Raw genomic sequence first — 15,808 nt, forward strand, 5'->3', positions numbered from 1 at the left:
TTATATTATGAAAGAATGAATATGTGAAGAGAAATAGACTTTGTTGGATTTGATTCATGGCGCAAGGTAGGCAGGCGACCTTGATATCTTTCGCGCACGGGGGAGGGGGGAAGGATAGGGGTAAGAATGGATATATTCACGAGGCGAGACATATTACGAAGCCAAAGGGGAGAGTATCAGTACCTATCTATCAAGCTCAGAATATACAGCACGAACATTATAATCTCACATCACGTTGATAGGCAACCCGACGCCCAATCTTGCACATATTATATTATACTGCACGTGTCCCAGATACCCTATCTCAATGTTAAAGCAAATATTCCCATATACTACAATCCTTCCGCCCAAAAAACCCAATAACGAAAAAAATACCATACCGCTGCACTTTCCAACAGAGGATCATTGTCAATCTTTCAATAAATGAGCCTGTGCAGCTATACCAGTACCCCCTTACACCTGTTGACCTGAGCTAGATGCAAGCATGAAGGAAATGAACTCCACTACAGCGCCAACGCGATGAAAACAATACCCATAAGCTCTCCTACTCGTGATCGTACATCGTTAATCTACTTCTCCACTTTCTGCCTTGGGCAAAATACCTTCTATGCCCGCCATCAAGTAGCACTAAACCTCTTGGTTTTGACGTCTCCACTGGGTCGCTTCTTCAATGCAATAAATGTCTTGACCCTTCTCAATCTCGTCATTAAATCCTTATCCTTTGCATCCCTAATACTCTTTGCATCCTCTTCATCTGCGAAATCAGGTGCCAAATCATTACCATTTTCATCGATACTCTCGCTCGTTGCTGGTGCAATATAACTTTTCCTTGAACCCTTTTCATTCTTTTCTCTGCCAACTCTCAATCCATGCTCACTCTTCAACACTCGGAGCACAACTTCCCATCCCGCAAGCGCTCTTAGTTTTTGATTCTGCGTAGCGGCAAGTCCATTTTGTGATACTGGGTTGCGCCAAGGACAATATTCGCGATGTTGGGCGATAGGATCGAGACCAGGGACAATAGCTGGCTCGGTTTCTACACCTGTAGCAGAAATAGATCTACTTTTGAACATCCAGAGACCAAGAATTCGGTAACATGTTTGACATGAGACAGATTCGAGTTGTTGACCTAGACGATCATGCTTGTGACCTTGCCAGCCACAAAGAGACATCATTAAAGCCACTTTATTGATATTGTCCGGAGAACTTATTTGCCCTGATCCAGAAGACGATTGGAGAAATTCTTGGGGGAGATAGCTTGTAACGCGATCAATATCAAGACCTTCAGGAGGTGACATATTAGATAGGTATGGTAGGTGGTCGATTCTTTGTTGGAGTTCATCGTAACGTTCGCGAAGGCTTTGTATGGTAACTGCAGGTTTATTGAGGGGTAGCTTAAATATGACATCTAGAGCAGAATTAGCACTGAGCGCGTGAAAAGAGGCCATTTAACATACCATCGCACCCTCTCTGTCTCCATGGACAACTCTCGTCATGAGACGCGACAATAAGTTCAACATATTTATCGACCAGCGCATTTTCTACTGAGTTAGTTAGCGCTAGATCACCGAGAATCTGCGACGGAAAGAGAAATCCCCTACCAATGTTTTCCGCGATATAAACTTCCTTCTCCTTCCCGTCTTCTTCTTTCTTGTTTAGCTTAACCAGAATCTCTACATTGCAGAAACAACATCGAACTCTCTCCTTCTTCTGGCAAACCCATCCTCTCTTGGCCCATTCCACTTCATTAACTTTTGCTGGTTTTGGCGTCCAATCCGTTAAATTCGAGAAAGACTTTAATCTTTTGAGAAATTCCCCGCGATCATATGGGGTCCATTTGGGAGGCTCTGCGGGCGAGACGGGAGTGGCAGAGAGTTTATGAACGGGTGCCAATCTCTGACGGGCGCTATCAAATTCGGATGGGGCGACAGATGATGCGCGAGTTAAAGAAGATAATCGAGTCGCGTTTGAAGAAGAATAAGAAATTCGTGGTTTCTTCATATTGGAATCTGTATCATTTTGAGGTTTCTCGGGAATTTTGTTGACTTCGTGTGCTGATAAGGAGGAATCCGACTTTTTGCTTCCCAAGCCATTAAGGAGGGCGTTGAATTTTCTTTTGGTTGTATTCATTTTCGGCTGAGATAGTGACACTGATGAGTGACACTCTCGTGGTGCCGTAATTTCAGATTGATGTTGATGAGAAAAGTGATGGATGTGATGGATGTGATGAATGATAATCTGAAGGTTTTCCTTTTTTATGTATTTACGGGCGGTTATTTGGTTGCTGTTTACTCGTACTTGGTACTAATAAGTAGGTACTTTGTACAAAAAGTAATAAATGACTAGATGAGCTGTGAAGCAACCTATACAACCTCCCCCCTGCAATAATGAATCAAGTTTATGGTTTATGATAGGAAGACCCAAAGGCCCGTGCCGCCCGCAGTAGCTTCAGGTTTTCTGCTTGATGGCTTGCCTCGAGCTTGCGTAGTACCTGGTATGGTACATCGTACGTGCCGGTACGTACTCTACTTAATAAACTACCCAGTCTTTGGAAACCCCCACCAAGAAAATTGGGACGACAACAAAGAGTTTGAAATACCCCTCGATTCGCTCCAGATCTCTTTTTACATGTTACAAATCTACCTACAATAAATTCATGTCAAAGATTTCAATCAAAAATAATCTCTCTTCCAATTACTGCTCACCAAAAAGAATCCTATTCACATCTCTCCTGATTGTCATACTGGCTTTCATTACAAATAGATTTTGGTCCCGGGTTACTCTTATATCTCATCACTTCTCTCCTACACACATCAAACCGCTTTCTACAGCTTCGACTTCCAAAATGTCTAACTACAGCAAAGAATTAGAGGTGGCTCAATTGGCCGTTCAAAGAGCAGCTATCTTGACCAAGCAGGTCTTTCATGAAAAATCCAAAGGAACATTATCCAAGGACGACAAATCACCTGTGACAATTGGAGATTTTGGAGCCCAAGCTTTAATTATCCAAGCTATCAAGAAGAACTTCCCTGATGACGAGGTCGTGGGAGAAGAGGAAGCCAGTGATTTGAGAGAGAATTCTAATTTGAGAGATCAAATTTGGGAATTGGTCGAAGCTTCGAAGCTTTCAGACTCTGAGGCTGAGAAGGTTTTAGGTGGTCCCGTGGAAAGTGTGGATGCCATGTTGGATGCTATCGATGCTGGAAACAGTGCTGGTGGAGCGAAAGGAAGAATCTGGGCGTTGGATCCTATTGATGGAACAAAGGGATTTTTGAGAGGTGGTCAATATGCCGTTTGCTTAGCATTGATGGTTGACGGAGATGTCAAGGTCGGTGTTCTTGGATGTCCTAACCTTCCAGTCGATGACTCCGCTCCATTATCAGCTGATGCTGGTAAGGATGCATCAGATGACGAGGGGAAAGGTGTTTTATTCTCAGCCGTATTGGGCCAAGGTGCTACCAGTCGACCATTGGGTACTGGAGCATTAGCAAAAGGCCAATCTATTCAGATGAAGCCAGTTACGGACTTAACTCAAGCTACTTTCTGTGAGAGTGTTGAAGCCGGTCACTCTTCTCACGGCGATCAACATGCTATTGCTACTAAATTGGGTGTCACCAAAGCCAGTGTTCGTATGGATTCTCAAGCTAAATATGGTTCAATTGCTAGAGGTGCTGGAGATATCTACCTCAGACTTCCAGTTAGCGCAACTTACCAAGAAAAGATCTGGGATCATGCTGCTGGAGACCTAATCGTGAGAGAGGCAGGTGGACAAGTTACTGATTCCGTTGGACGTAGATTGGATTTCAGTAGAGGAAGAACTTTGGCTGAAAACAAGGGTGTTGTTGCCGCTCCAGCGGCCATCCACGACCATGTTCTAGAAGTAGTTAAGGAAGTTTTGGGGGCCAAGAAATAAATTTTACATATTTTTTATTTATATTCGTCATGAATGACAGCGATGATACTTTCTACACGCTTGTACATCATTGTCACAAATACATCTATGAGATCTAGAAGTGATATTATCTCCTTACTAACGTTCTTGATATTCAACCCCTACTTGATCTTCTTATTCTTCAACTTGATCTCTTCCCCATTAACAAAGATGCCCTTTCCTTTATATGGTTCTGGAACTCTCCACTTTCTGATTTGCGCCGCAAAGAGCAATACAACTTCCTTCTCTGGTCCTTCTAGCAATATACGTGTAGGCTGTGGTGTACTCGCTTTCACGAATCTTGGAACGGGTAATTCGATGGGATGAGAATATCCTACTTTCAGGACGACAAATTTTTGCCCTTCGAATTCGGGAGTTTTGGTGGTAACATTAGAGGCGGGCTCGACCGTGGCACGGTATCCAACACCAACAAGGCGGAGAATAGCATTGTGGCCTTCAGAGACACCGAGTATATGATTTTGGAGGTAGGCGCGGGTGGTTCCTACAGGGACTGGTTAGCAAACTGCGACACAGAACATAGATTGGACACAGAGGGGAAATGCTTACCCCACATCGCTCTTTGGTTTTTAACTTCTCTATCCTCCACTCTGACAATCGCTTTCCGTGTATTCTCATCATGTTCGATTTTAATAAATGGCTCGATTGACATGGACATTTTTCCCAATGGCCCCTCAATTTTGACAAGCGGTCTTCCGGCGACCGCAGAGCCTCTCGCCGGCGGAGGCGGTGGTATAACTTTAAAGGTTACTTCTGGAGGAATAGATAATACTGCGCTTCCAATGTGAGAGTTTCGACATGTTGATGCGGAAAAGGATCGCGAGGCGATTGGGAATGCGGGGAGGAGAAATGAAGGGATTGATACGGAGGGAGTGGATGTGAGGACCTGACTTAGGCCTTTAGATCGAGCGGTGGACAACATGGTGGGTGGGTTGCTGCTGTCTTGTTGCTAGGGTCGCCGTCGATAGAATTTGAGGTCGGATTAAATGTGGTTAGCGGGTATTTCATCTGACACGTGATCTCGCGGACTTGGGTGATATTCTCCAGGCTCAGACGCCAGATGAAAACGCGTAGAAATTGGAGTGATGAAAATTGGTCCAAATTTCCAGATTCGAATTCGATTGAATATAATGGATAGGCTTCTCCTCAAAGTTATGACTATTGATTCTTGTACAAAAAATTATCTTTGATATCCAAAGGTGAAAAGTATCGAGGTAATCGAACGTCTTCAAATGCATCACAATTACATGTCACTTTAGGAAGGAAGAAAAATCCCCTCCTTAATTCACCCTCTTTTTAATTTCATACAATTCACTCCCTCTAGATCTGTCTATGTCTTGTTTCTGTCTCGACCAAGAAGATAGCGTCTTCTAATTCAGTTTTCTTGATCTCTTCTGTCCTCGCCCTTTCTCTTCAATTCTTCAACTTTTCTATCTTCAAATCTTTAGCAATAACAACCCTTTTCAACGCCAGTGACTTCTTTCTTCCTTAAGACTTCAACCTATTCTACATCTATTATCTCTTCCTTATTGATTATCTGCAGCTTTCTCAAGCTACAAAGTGCAAACCCTGGAACCTTGAGAAAGTTCTCCAATCCATCGTCTTCTGATCTTTACCTTGCTTCTGAGACTCGACTCAAATTTACTGCTCGCCTTCAACTTTGAAAACCCAAAGACTGCCAAAGCACGACCAAAGTTTCAAGATGCTACTTTTCAAGCCCCTTTTCCTTGGAATATGGTTAGTATCAGTATCTGCTTTCGGATGGAAGTCCAAAATTATCGACGATTCCACTCCTGGCCAGCGACAAATTGGAAAAAATCAGCACCAGGATACTAGGTCGGAGCTGGTAAACGCACGATCTCGCAACAACGAACTGTACTCTAGTGCGATGCTTGAGTTGAAGAGGCTGGAGGAAGAACCGATTTGCCATCGAGTAGCTGCACACCTTTTAATGAGCAATTGTGAAGGTTTGGAAGACATCAATCAAAAAGAATACGATTTATATAGTGGGCGTGTTCAGAGGCACTACGTGGAGAGCCTTGCTGCAAGTCTCGCTATTTGTGATATGGAACGTAGTAGTATGGTCGTTCCTGACGCTTGCGAGCCTTTCCGACTTCCATCTTTGTTACGTGCTTCGCAAGAAGCAGAAGGGAAATTACAAGTATCACAAAATGAAGTTGGAGCGTGCTTGAAGGGACTCGGTAAAGATCCTTCCCATTGGTTGAGTTGGACTAGTTATCGGGACAATTGTCTTTTAATTTGTCAAGCTGCTCGATCTGACATTGACAAAGGTATGTCGCCGGTCAGTCCACAAGAGCCTGCCTAATTATCTCCAGATCAATCTATTCTTCTACAAAAAAAGCTTGTGGCGATCATGAGTCAATTTGCGGCAGACCTTGAGAATGACCTTCATGATCTCAAGCAAAATATGGCCAATCATGCAAGAGCAGCAGATTCTCACTTTGAAGGAGTCATGACGCAGGCTGAAGCACTCAAGACCAAGGTTGAAGGAGCATTTGAGGTCATCTCATCAGAGGCGTTGGTAAGTTCACCACTCATCTGTATTATATGCTACAAAATTGACTCATGTATGTAGGATGTTGCAAGTGCGCTTCGATCAATACTTGGTAGCACTGGCGATATTCAACGAGTGATGAAGAATGTCGTCGATACTGTTCTACAAAGCAATGCCGAGATGGCCGCTGCACAAGAACAGGCTCTTGTGGCCACGTCTGGAACTGCAAAATCAAAATTGGAAAACATCAACGCATTGGCAGAAAACGCAGAATCATCATTCGAGAGACTGACTTACGCGATTGTAAGTCACAAGGATCATTCAGATGACATGACTGATTATATGTAGGATCTCTTGATTCCTGTTATCACATCCATGAGTGATAGACAAGACAATTTGGACCAGGTAAGGGTTCTCACCCCATGACACACAAGACAGAATTGACTTCTACAGAGGTTCGAGACACTGAGCAATGTCGTCGTGAATATGACCACCTTGATCCAGGATCACTCGGAAAGCCTTGAACAAGCCAGCTTTACAGCAACTGGTATTCGAGAAAGTCTTGGGAAAGCGGTTGAGGCCGCGAATTCATGGAACAGTATTATGAGTATGGGTGAGCCATTTGTTAATAATGCTCTTCGGATACTCTTGCCCCCGATTACTCTCTTCTTTGGTAGTCATGGTCTTCCGCCATCTTTGATTCGTAACCTGGGTCTCTTCGTCGGGGGTTTGTTTTTACCTTCCAACTTTATACAAAATGATACTGATAGGAATAGGTTGGGCAATAGCAGAAACCACGATACAGTTACGCCAAATCGAAAACTGGATTCCACGGATTCAAAGACCAAGAGCGTTAACACAACTGGCACGAGACAAAGTACTACAAGAGGAAGCACAAATAATCTTCAAGGCTTCTACTACATTGCACAATGATATCAATTCAAGTAATGGAATCCACTTGAGCGAGATGAAGTAGAGTCGGAAGGTTTGTGTGACTTCTCGACATCTTTACCGACTAACTCAAACGAACCTCCAGTCATCCCTTAACGACAAAATTATCAATTCTCATCGGAGGGTCATCATGACCTTTCAATTCACAACTTTACGACTATTATGTGGCCAGCTAACACATGGAAGAAATGGGTAACAAATATCGTTATTTATCAAACAGTAACTATTTTTGAAGGGGCTTTGCATTTGATGGAGCTTGCAAGACGTGGAGCTACAATGGAACAAATGGATGGGATACATATTGGCATATATATTTTTAGGTGCGAAAGGCTAGTATGACTTCGATGTCCGAAGGAGTTCTCTGGTACCGAACAACGACATATAGGAAAAGGGGAACTTATCTGTAAATACAAATTATTATTTTGCTCAATCTCTCAGGGGTTCCAAGCACTCTGCCAATAATATGCAAACTGATGTCGGTGAAGATAAAAAAAAGCTTTGATGTGAGGCTTTCCAAGACACCCCCTATCTACTGAGTATTTATTCCATCTGGATATTTCCTTTTTGCGGTGACATAAAAGAGATAATGCAGATGACTCGAGGGCAGTAATGTTTCACGACATGATCTCAAACGGTTGGCGTTGATCTGGTTCTTTAGCAACAAGCGATACGGTTATCAAACCTAACACATGTCAAAAATGTACTTATATGTCTCTGATTTCCTTTTCCTTTATAATGATGATCGAATGAATTCTCATATCTTCTCAGTGAATTCCAATAAGTTATTAAGTACATTTTTTCTTCTTTTCATAACGTTGTCTGTCCAATACGGGTTAATTTCGTTAGATACGTGATTAAATATGGTGGGTCCATGTAAATCGGCCGCAGGGGCAAGTCCCCTCTAAAATTTAACTGCGCTCTTCTAGAAGTCAACAAGCTCAATGCCTTCAATCTCCCTCGCTGGTCCCTGAATTCTCACCAACTTGCATTGATCAGTTCTTATTTTAGCATTGCACATCATTTTCTGATACTTACTTTCCTTTACTCAAACTTCATAAATCAATCTGTTAAGTGTTTGAGATACCCAAGAGCAATTGGGAGAGAGAGAGAGAGATAGGGAACGATAAAGATCCAGGTCAGTTATTTTTGATAACCAATCCAATCCCGAATAGAAGCCCAACTCGCACATTCACCCATTGGAGCATTGGATTTTGCGCAATTGGAGAACACCATTGTAAGATAGGTGTGCTTCGTATTGCGCTGCGATTGAACACGTCGTAAGTCTCGAGTCACATTGAGGGTTTTGGTGTATCAATCTGTTTGGCAGATTCAATCTTTTGCGCTACCCAGTGAGATTTGGGTCTTTCCATTGATCAATGATATGTTACATGTCGCGCTGTTTGGTGGAGTACATATGCACATGTGAGGCTAGGAAAATTGAGTTGGGGAAATGGTCATTGATGAATCATAAATGAATATCGCTGACTGATTTTGATTTTCACAACCATAGTCGCAATTATTAGTCCTTCGTTATACAATCTCCTTCCTCCTCGATCATTGTCAATATGGCAGACGTTGAGAGCCCAGTTATCCCCCAAGAGACTTTCAAGCCAGAAGAATCATCTCTGGATACATTAGATGATACTCCTGTCACTCCTATCACCCCTGTTGAAGCTCCCCTTGAGGGCACCGCAGATGCTGTACCAGAGGAAACTGCAGGAGCAGGATCAGAAGTAGATACTGAGACAGAGAAGGAATCTGTCAAGAGCAACGATGCAGGCAAGACCGCAACAGGAGCTGTAAGTGGTGTGAAGAAGGAAAATGTACTTCCCAAAAGAGCTGGCTCATCTGCGGCACCAAGACGTCCAATTTCAGGAAGCGCAACAAGACCCACGGCCTCTTCTGGGATCAAACCCACATCTTCATCCGCAATCAAAACTACAGGAGGTTTGAGCAAACCTCCAACGCGCCCAGTAACTGGATCTATTGTGCGAAAGCCTACAGGCAGTGCAACAGGAACTACATCCTCCAGTGCCAGTCATAGAGCTCCATCTGCTGCTGGAACTCATGCAGACGAGAAAAAACCTGCCACTACCTCTGCACGACGAGTTTCTCTTGCACCAAGCCATACCAATACTTCGAAGACGCCTGGTACAGCGGCTGAAGCCCGGGCCAGACCTGTCTCTATGCACGCTACTACTACTACTACAACCACAGCAGCACCAACCGCAAGAAAGCCTGTTGCATCGGCGACAGCAGCTGGTCAAACCAGTCCAAAGGCCGTGAAGACTGCTAGTACAACTGCCCCAAAGCCAACGAGTGCTTCTACGTAAGTCCTCTTATAGTTTGATCTTGTGAATATGGTTGTGTCCATTACTGATAACTAAATAGCACTACCACCACTCGCCCAACACACTCTTCCAAGCCTTCGATTAGCGCTCTTAGCAGCGGCGGTGCAGTTTCGGAAGCTAGAAAGCGCCTCAATGCTCTTCAAAGTGGTACATCGGCCCACCCAGCACCAAAGCCATCAGTATTGTCATCCTCTCGCTCCGTCAGTGGAACAACATCTGCGACTGCGACCGCGGCCGCATCCACAAAAGAAGTCGAAGAGTTGAAGACAAAATTGGCGGAGAGCGAGACCAAGGTCGAAGAATTGAAGAAGGAAATCACCACATCACAAGAAAGACTTCTTGATCTTGGCAAAGCAGCTGAAGAAGAGTCGAAACGTATTTCGGATGCCGAGGAAACCATCCGCGCAACTCACAACGAACTTGTCGAGAAGCTTAATGCCGATCACAAAGCGATCTTAGAGAGTTTGCAGGCCCAATTGGTGGAAGCCGAGAATGCCAAGGCAGCAGCTCAGGAAGCTTCTTTAGCGGCTATTGAGGAGGCAAAAGAAGCTGCGTCTTCTAGAGGCGCCACTGAGCATGTGGAAGCTTTAGAAAAGTTAAAGTCTGAACATAGTGCTGCCTTGGAGGCATTGAACGCTGAGTTAGCGGCTGCCAAAGAAACACATGTTAGCGAGCACGCAAATGCTTTAGATGCAGTCAATGCCGAATTAGCTGCCGCTAGAGAAGCAAATGCCGGTGCTATCGCTGCAGCTGCCGAGAAGGAGGCTGAAATCACAGATTTGAAAGTTCAGCTCGAGCAGGCTATTGCAGAATGTGCAGCCGCAACTGAATCATTGAAAGCTTTACAGGCCGAGCATGGTGAGAAAGTCAAAGCCTTAGAACTAGACTTCGAGTCCAAGTCCAGTAAGCATGCAGACTCTCTGGAAGAGTTGAAGAGAACCTTGGCAGAGGAGCACAATGCTGCCATAGAGGCATTGAAGTCTGCCCATTCGGAAGAACTTTCACGAGGAAATAACGATGCCTCCTCAACTTATGAAACACAAATTTCTGAGTTAACCAACAAACATGAAGAGAATCTATCCGCCATCCAAAAGCAGCTTGAATCCCAAGCTGGCGAACATGCAAGCGCTTTGGAAGAATTGAAGAAGACTTTGACCGAAGAGCACACTATTGCTCTTGATGCATTGAAGTCCGCTCATTCGGAGGAGCTTGCGAAGGGCAATACTGATGCTTCCTCTACTTATGAAAACCAGATTGCCGAATTGACTACGAAACACGAGGAAAGCTTAGCTGCTGTTCAAAAACAACTTGATGAAGTTCTCGAGGCTCAAAGATCTTTGGAATCAGCTCATGCCGAGAAGGTCCTAAGTCTGGAAAGTGAGGTCACAAGTCTCAAAGAAAGTCTCGAAAAGAGCTCCGTAGCATTGGCACTATCAGAAAAGGAAATTTCGGAAGCTAAGGCTGAGGCTGAGGCTGCTAGAAAGGACCTTGCTTCTGCACAAGAGCAAGTTATCGAGTTGACTGCGAAACTCAATGGATTGCAATCTACTGGATCCGAGTCCGAATCCGCGCTCACCGCAGCTAAAGAAGAATTAGAAAAGTCCAAGCAGGAAGTCATTGCACTCCAAAACACCTTGGAACAATTTGGTTCCGACGAAAAGAGCAAGGATGAATTACACATGAAGATCAAGGACGAGCTTGCAACAACAGGTCAGTCATTAGATGAGAAAACCAAGGAGATTTCCGAACTTTTGGAGAAGCATGCATTGGAAACTTCGACGCTCAATGAGAAGCACTTGAAAGAACTGGAAACCATTTCAAATGATTATCAAAAGGAGATTGATGCATTATCAGGAGACTCTGGCATCAGAGACGAATTTAATGCGTTGAAGACCAAACATGAGGAACTCACCAAGGCTCATGCGGAGATTTTGGAGGCTCATCAAACCGAGCTCGAGAAGGCAAAACAAAATCACGCTGCAGCCATTGTTGAACTCGATATCAATGAGAAGGCCCATCAACGTGCGTTGGAAGAGTTGAAGACAAACCATGCCAAGGCATTGGATGAGGCACATGACAGAGCTATATCTGCTAGTCATTCTTCTCACTCCTCAGAATTGCAACAGCTCGAGCATAGTCATGTCGTTGCTATTGCCGAATTGAAATCTGAGTTTGAGAAGACTCATGCAAAGGCATTGGACGATGCACACAGCCAAGCAACTTCTGCTGCTCAAGCCGCACATCAGCAAGAATTGGAGAAATTGACTTATAACCACGCTGAAGATATCGCCGCCTTGAAGGCTCAACATGCTTCAGTTCAATCAACTCATGAAGAAGCTATTGCAGCCTTGAAGGCAGAACACGAAGCCAATATTGCTACCGCCTCGTCCGACGTCGAGAGTCAAAAGATCGCACAAAAGGCCCACGATGAAGAGCTGGGAAAGTTGATGGAGAACCATGCTGCAGATATCGCTGCATTGAAAGCTCAGCATGCAAATGCTCAGTCAACTCATGATGAAGAAGTCGCTGCCTTGAGAGCCGAGCATGAAGCCAAATTGGCTGCTGCGTCGTCAAATATCGAAAGCCAAATGGGTGCTCAGCAAGCTCATGAACAGGAGTTGGAGAGATTGCTTCAAAGTCATGCGGAGGACATTGCTACTTTGAAAGCCCAGCATGCTAATGCCCAATCGACGCATGATGAGCAAATCGCTGCCTTGAAAGCTGAGCATGAAACCAACTTGGCTAATGCTTCCTCAGATCTTGAAACCCAAAAAGGCGCTCAACAAGCTCACGAACAGGAGTTGGAGAGATTGCTTCAAAGCCATGCTGAGGATATGGCCGCTCTGAAAGCCCAGCACGCTAATGCTCAAGCGACCCACGATGAAGTAATTGCCGCTTTGAAAGAACAGCATGAAACTAGCCACGCTACTGCCTCCTCGGACTTTGAGAAACATAAGGCTATTGAGGCCGAATTGCAAGATGAGATCGCCAAGTCTAAACAATCTTTGTATACAGCACAAGATGAGTTGGAAGCCCTCAAGCAAGCTTTGGCTGCCGAAAAGATTGCTAAGGCCAATGCTGAGGCTGATTTGGAGGCTGCAAGAAACGTGAAGTTGGATACTTCCGAGCTTGATGCCTTACGTCAAGAACTACAAACTCTCAAGAACCAACATGAGACTGCTCTGGCATCAGCCCGACAAGAAGCAGCAATGGCCACCCAAGAGCTTACAGCTAGCAAATCACAGTTGGAGACAGCCAAAGCAGAACTCGAGAAAGAGAAAGCTGCTCTTGAACAAAAGGTTAAGACTAGCAAGGATGACTACAAGACAATGCATGAATCTATGACGGAGCTCCTCGAAGAGACTAGCAAAGATTGTGAAACTCTTGATGCTCGTTTGAAAGAAGCAGAAGCTCAACTTAAAGTCAAGGATGCTGAACTTGCAGAGGCAAAGGTATGAATTTAATTTTCCTTCTGATTATGTAGTTATAATAGTACTAGGTACTTGAGCTAATTCAATATGGTGAAACAATAAAGACCAAGCTCTCAACTACATCCCCACCAAAAACACCAACATTCGGAGGACTTTTTTCTAGGGGATTCGCCGATACCGATGGTAAGGATTCCGAGGGAACGGGTGAAAGCACAGATGCAGTGGTTACACCTGAAAGTGAGCATGATAATTCATCAGCCGCGTTAGCTTCGGTTGGCGAACCTTTTTTCTAGTGCTTCTGTTGCCCAGTTCTATTCTCCTTTTCCTTGGTTCTATTTGCACATACCTCGCCCCCAACTCCTTCCTTACTCGTACACAGACATTTAGTCTTTCCCTTTTCATACCAGCCTGATTCAGATACTCATACACACAAAAAAGGCAACATTCACTAACGTATTACTCAAATTAATAGTTAGCAAAAGCTAGAGTTACTGTTGAACAGTTGGAAAAGATGAATGATGATTTGAAAAAGGATAATATGAGGTAGTTATTTTTTGTTCTTTTCCAACCCTTCCACTTCACACAACCCCTTTTTTCTGCATTCAATGGAATTGGATCCCATTTTCCTGCCATTCAAAGCACATCCCCTTTATTCCTTCCGCTCTTCCACCGGATTTGCTGCTTGCTTTTTAATTGCTATTACATTGGTATTGAAATTTGCGAAGTGTGAAATCTCGGCTGATTATAGATTGTTTTGCTCACGCTAGGTCATTAGAATCAATTTCAGACGTCTCTGGGCCAGCTCGTAATGAATAGCTCTTGACATAATATTATCCTCCTTTCATTTCAGAATCTTTCAACGTATTCCAGAATTTCAGCCTTTTTCGCACTTCTTGCGCATCATGTCTCAGCTCAACTTATGTCAACTTCTTAATCAGCAAACTGTTTCTTCAGTGCCTTCTATTCATTTTATGTCGCCGATATTTTTCATCATGTTTCGACTGTTTAATTCGACTTTTTTATGCATCGCCTACAAACGTTCTTAGTTCATGGTGGTTTCTTGTCTTGACTTGACTTTGTTTCAAAGTCTAATAAATCGTCATACTTTGCCCGATACCCGAAATATAAAACCTTTCTATACCCAACTTTATTCTTTGCTTTTTTTGCATTTATTTGCTAGCTTCGATTCTTGTATCTTGCCAGTGTTCGCAAAGATATAAGCAGAAACTGAAGGCTGGATGGATGCATCTGGTATCATCTTTCTTCTTCTTGGGTGCGCTTTTTAATAGGGATGGACGAATGGATGTATGGGTGGATAGATGGATGGTATGGTATGGAATGGTGGGTTGGAAAGGGAGATGGATTAGATGGGAATTTGTATGTGAGGTGAAGTGAAGTGAACACGGATGGTGAAGAGTACATGCTTGTTAAGAATGTATGCATGGACTTTTGAGTAATGAGAATGAAGATTCGTGGTTTTATCGAGTTGTTTGCTGTTTGATATTTAATTCTTAAGTAATGAGGTGGTAATGATGTGAAGTGTATGTCTGGGTTCTCAATAGTTCAGATCGCAGTGTGATAATTGAGAGTTTCATAAATCTAATGGATTAATTTGAATGGTTTGGAACGCTGAGCGCACTTGTGATTTTGTACTGCTTTTGAATATTGAGAGCTTATTGGATTGAGTCTGGATTCCAAAATGTTGAGTACCCTGATTATTCATCCTCTGGCTCTCGAGTGAAATGGTCATGTAAGGTTTATACTTGAGTAATTGCTACAGATGGTGCAAATAGAATGTGCGTGATCTTGATTGCTCCAGATCTCTCAAGAGTTGGCTCTCCATCTGGAATTTGCAGGATGAGATCTCTTTTTAAACTAACCTGGTATACGAAATACGGGAAATACTATTGCCCACACTGTCCCTCACTATCTATCCTCTACCAACCCATGCTCAACTCACATTCACACTCCCTTTTCAACTCCAAAACAAATAAACAAACAAATACAAAAAGCACACTCTCCAAACCCTCTCAACCCCAAAAAGCTACAACTCCCATTCACACACTTACTTACATACACACAAACGCCCCTCATCCCTTCATCCCATACATAACCTCCCTCCCAAAAAACCAATCCAAAAATATTGCGTTCGCCGGGAATCGAACCCGGGGCCCATCGAAGTTGTTCAATTCTTACAAGTAAGAAATTGATGGCAACGATGGATTTTACCACTAAACCACAAACGCTGATTTTATTTGTTGTTGTGGTGGGCTCGCGTTGTTTCAGTATCTATTTTTACATGCCTAAGGCGGTGAAAGAATGATTGCTCGCAGAGTGGGGATTATGGAAAGGATTAATTGGATTGATTGAGTGTAAGCGAAAAGCAATGGAAGAATGAGGAAATTATCTACGAGTGTGTTAATGATTCTCAATATAATAATACTCAATATAAATTTACTCTTTATCAAATATAATTCGTCTTTTTTGTTTATCAATGAATGAAGTTTCCGCGCGTTAATATCCTTTCCTGAGAATTTCGATCACGTTCATACTGAAATTGGAAAGAAAGCTGGACTGTGGGGTAGCTGGCTCTACTTTGTATAGGTGGATA

At 43.5% G+C, this 15,808-nt stretch overlaps 5 protein-coding genes across 5 annotated transcripts; 3 read left to right on the top strand and 2 right to left on the bottom strand.

Annotated features, from left to right (window-relative positions):
- Positions 1-194: 194 nt before the first annotated feature.
- Positions 195-2,349, bottom strand: EAE97_006580 (uncharacterized protein). The gene is made up of 3 exons (XM_038877093.1): positions 1,602-2,349; positions 1,458-1,541; positions 195-1,408 (listed from the first exon to the last, which is right to left on the bottom strand). The coding sequence occupies exons 1-3, from the start codon at positions 2,128-2,130 to the stop codon at positions 618-620; spliced, it is 1,404 nt and encodes a 467-aa protein (XP_038732025.1). The 5' UTR covers positions 2,131-2,349; the 3' UTR covers positions 195-617.
- Positions 2,350-2,845: 496 nt separating this feature from the next.
- Positions 2,846-3,913, top strand: EAE97_006581 (uncharacterized protein; the record flags this gene model as incomplete). The annotated part of the gene is made up of 1 exon (XM_038877094.1): positions 2,846-3,913. One exon carries the CDS (start codon positions 2,846-2,848, stop codon positions 3,911-3,913), a length of 1,068 nt encoding a protein of 355 aa, XP_038732026.1.
- A 140-nt stretch (positions 3,914-4,053) lies between these two features.
- EAE97_006582 (uncharacterized protein) lies at positions 4,054-4,871 on the bottom strand (the record flags this gene model as incomplete). Its single annotated transcript, XM_038877095.1, has 2 exons — positions 4,054-4,433; positions 4,499-4,871. 2 exons carry the CDS (start codon positions 4,869-4,871, stop codon positions 4,054-4,056), a joined length of 753 nt encoding a protein of 250 aa, XP_038732027.1.
- A 780-nt stretch (positions 4,872-5,651) lies between these two features.
- Positions 5,652-7,723, top strand: EAE97_006583 (uncharacterized protein; the record flags this gene model as incomplete). The annotated part of the gene is made up of 6 exons (XM_038877096.1): positions 5,652-6,240; positions 6,286-6,491; positions 6,546-6,767; positions 6,813-6,869; positions 6,918-7,191; positions 7,241-7,723. The coding sequence occupies 6 exons, from the start codon at positions 5,652-5,654 to the stop codon at positions 7,438-7,440; spliced, it is 1,548 nt and encodes a 515-aa protein (XP_038732028.1). The 3' UTR covers positions 7,441-7,723.
- Positions 7,724-8,980: 1,257 nt separating this feature from the next.
- On the top strand, positions 8,981-14,013 carry EAE97_006584 (uncharacterized protein; the record flags this gene model as incomplete). The annotated part of the gene is made up of 5 exons (XM_038877097.1): positions 8,981-9,744; positions 9,807-13,218; positions 13,302-13,469; positions 13,670-13,740; positions 13,965-14,013. 5 exons carry the CDS (start codon positions 8,981-8,983, stop codon positions 14,011-14,013), a joined length of 4,464 nt encoding a protein of 1,487 aa, XP_038732029.1.
- Positions 14,014-15,808: the final 1,795 nt, after the last annotated feature.

This window comes from Botrytis byssoidea (genome assembly GCF_014898295.1).
Source record: "Botrytis byssoidea strain MUCL 94 chromosome Unknown BBYS_012, whole genome shotgun sequence".
Lineage (NCBI taxonomy): Eukaryota > Fungi > Ascomycota > Leotiomycetes > Helotiales > Sclerotiniaceae > Botrytis > Botrytis byssoidea.

Bases quoted from the DNA above. Each gene is read 5' to 3' on its own strand.
- EAE97_006580 (XM_038877093.1), bottom strand. From the start codon at position 2,130: ATGAATACAACCAAAAGAAAATTCAACGCCCTCCTTAATGGCTTGGGA. The intron at 1,542-1,601 runs GTAGGGGATTTC...CTAACTCAGTAG, and splicing joins TTATATCGCGGAAAACATTG to AAAATGCGCTGGTCGATAAA. The intron at 1,409-1,457 runs GTATGTTAAATG...ATTCTGCTCTAG, and splicing joins GAGACAGAGAGGGTGCGATG to ATGTCATATTTAAGCTACCC.